The following is a 1,945-nucleotide window of genomic DNA, read 5'->3' on the forward strand; positions in this document are numbered from 1 at the left end:
CATTATCGCTTTCCTCACTTCATCTCTTCTCTTCTATCTTGGATTGTTCACCACCGACTTGGTATACAGATATAATTTCTCCTTTCTCTCTTCTGAGGCTGTAAAATATCTTTCAAAATTCATTGTTCAAAATAACTTCAAAAATTTATTATTCAAATTTCTCTTCTCTCTCTCTCTCCCTCCCCTTCCTCTGGGGCTCCAAAATATCTCCAAGAATTCATTGTTCAAGATATCTCCAAGAAATGGTTATTCAAATTTCTCCTCTCTCTCTCTCTCTCTCTCTCTCTCTCTCTCTCTGGCTGCCAAATACCTCCAAGAATTCAATGAGATCATAGCCAAGTCGAGTGCTGAGTTGGGACCCACATGGTTGGCACCTCAATCCAATAACCAAAGTACGAAGCCGCGTTACGAACTTTACCCAACGTTGCCATGCCAACTTTACTCATACTCTAAATTTACATACTGAAGTCCGTTTTCTTATCAGAATTTTCTCTCAATATTATGATAATATACTGCTAACAAACAAACAAACAAAAAAAATTATCCACGTTAACCCAAACAACGACATAAAAGTGGAGGTAGTAAAAAGAACAAGAAAGGAGTCAGGTGGAAAGAGCGGATCCTCTGGAACTTGGAAACTCCGCTGCTGTTGCTTTCGGTTTCCGGCGGCGACGACCAAGAATTCGGCGGTGATGAAACTAAAAAGAACGGTCAGAGGCGGAAAGAGCGGATCCTCTGGAACTTGGAAACTCCACTGCTGTTGCTTTCGGTTTCCGGCGACGACGACCAAGAATTAGGCAGCGACGGCGGCGATGGCGGCGGAGACCGCCCCCCGCCGAACGCCACCGTCGTCATGTCTCCGGTATTGGCGTTGTTGGTGCTGAGCAGGCTGATGGAAACGGGCGGGATCTCGAAGGTCTGGAGCGCCGGCGGGGGGTGGCGCCACTGCGGCAGCGGGCCGGCCAGCAGCAGCGTCTGGAGCAGCGGTCCCGCCGCCATCACCGCCTCCAGCAGCCGCCCCTTCTCCGGCAGTCCCCGCCGCCGCGCCACCGCCTCTATCTCCGCCTCCACCGCCGCCATCCCCCCCGGCGACGTCCCATTGCTCCTCTCCTCCTCCCCTCCCCCCTCAGACGAGGACGACAAGCCCCCCGCCCCCGCCGCCACGTTGCTCCCCTCGTCCATCTGGGCCGCCGGGTTAGGGTTGGGGTTAGGGTTTGATGCAAGGTGGTGATTGTGATCCATAAGGAGCAGGAGAAGGGCGTGGCACTGGTGGCGGGCCTCGTCGCGCTCTCGTGTGGCGATCTCGAGGAGGTGGGTTAGATGAAGGGCCTGGGCCTCCATTCGCCGGAGCTCCTCCTGGGCGGCGATCCGAGTGGATTCAAGCTCCAGCGTCGTGCGGAGAAGCGCCTGCTTCAGCTCCTCCGCCGTGATCCCGCTCGCCTCCTGCGTCTGTCGGTTCCTTTCGTCTTAAATTCGGCGAATTTGGGGAGAAATAATTAGAATTGGAGATGGAGAAGAGGAGGAAAGTTACCTGCGACGGTTCCCAGAGGAAGGCCCACGGGGCGGCGGCGGAGGTGGAGGCGGCGAGAGGCGGAGGAGGAGCAGGTTGCTGGTGGTGGTGGCGGAGGTCGTCCATGCGTCTTTTTTTTTTTTCTTGCCTTCGTTGCAGTCTCAGTTATGGTAAAAAGAGGACGCTCTTTCTCTTGCGCACAGACACACACGCTTCTTGCTTTCTTTTGTCAGAGAGAACAGAGATGGTGGGGGAGACCAACTCACCGGGGACGGAAGGACGGGAGGCTGCTGTCTCTCTTTATAGGTTATAATCCCCACTTGCTTCCTTTCCTACTTTGAATCTGATCACCACCCGGTATTCGTGAAACAAGATTTCTTTACTTTCTTTACCTTGACGTTAGGGAACACTTATCCCCTGCCCATGTTCCAAGCA

General features: G+C 53.5%; 1 protein-coding gene across 2 annotated transcripts; it reads right to left on the reverse strand.

Annotated features, from left to right (window-relative positions):
• Positions 1-413: 413 nt before the first annotated feature.
• On the reverse strand, positions 414-1,945 carry LOC103715383. 2 transcript variants are annotated; one of them, XM_039118419.1, is made up of 2 exons: positions 1,532-1,945; positions 414-1,443 (listed from the first exon to the last, which is right to left on the reverse strand). In XM_039118419.1, exons 1-2 carry the CDS (start codon positions 1,634-1,636, stop codon positions 712-714), a joined length of 837 nt encoding a protein of 278 aa, XP_038974347.1. In that variant the 5' UTR covers positions 1,637-1,945; the 3' UTR covers positions 414-711. The 2 variants fall into 2 exon arrangements, with proteins under 2 accessions (XP_038974347.1, XP_008801215.2); XM_008802993.4 differs by having other exon boundaries at positions 414-1,449; positions 1,532-1,935.

Source organism: Phoenix dactylifera, unplaced genomic scaffold (genome assembly GCF_009389715.1).
Source record: "Phoenix dactylifera cultivar Barhee BC4 unplaced genomic scaffold, palm_55x_up_171113_PBpolish2nd_filt_p 000346F, whole genome shotgun sequence".
Taxonomy (NCBI): Eukaryota; Viridiplantae; Streptophyta; class Magnoliopsida; order Arecales; family Arecaceae; genus Phoenix; species Phoenix dactylifera.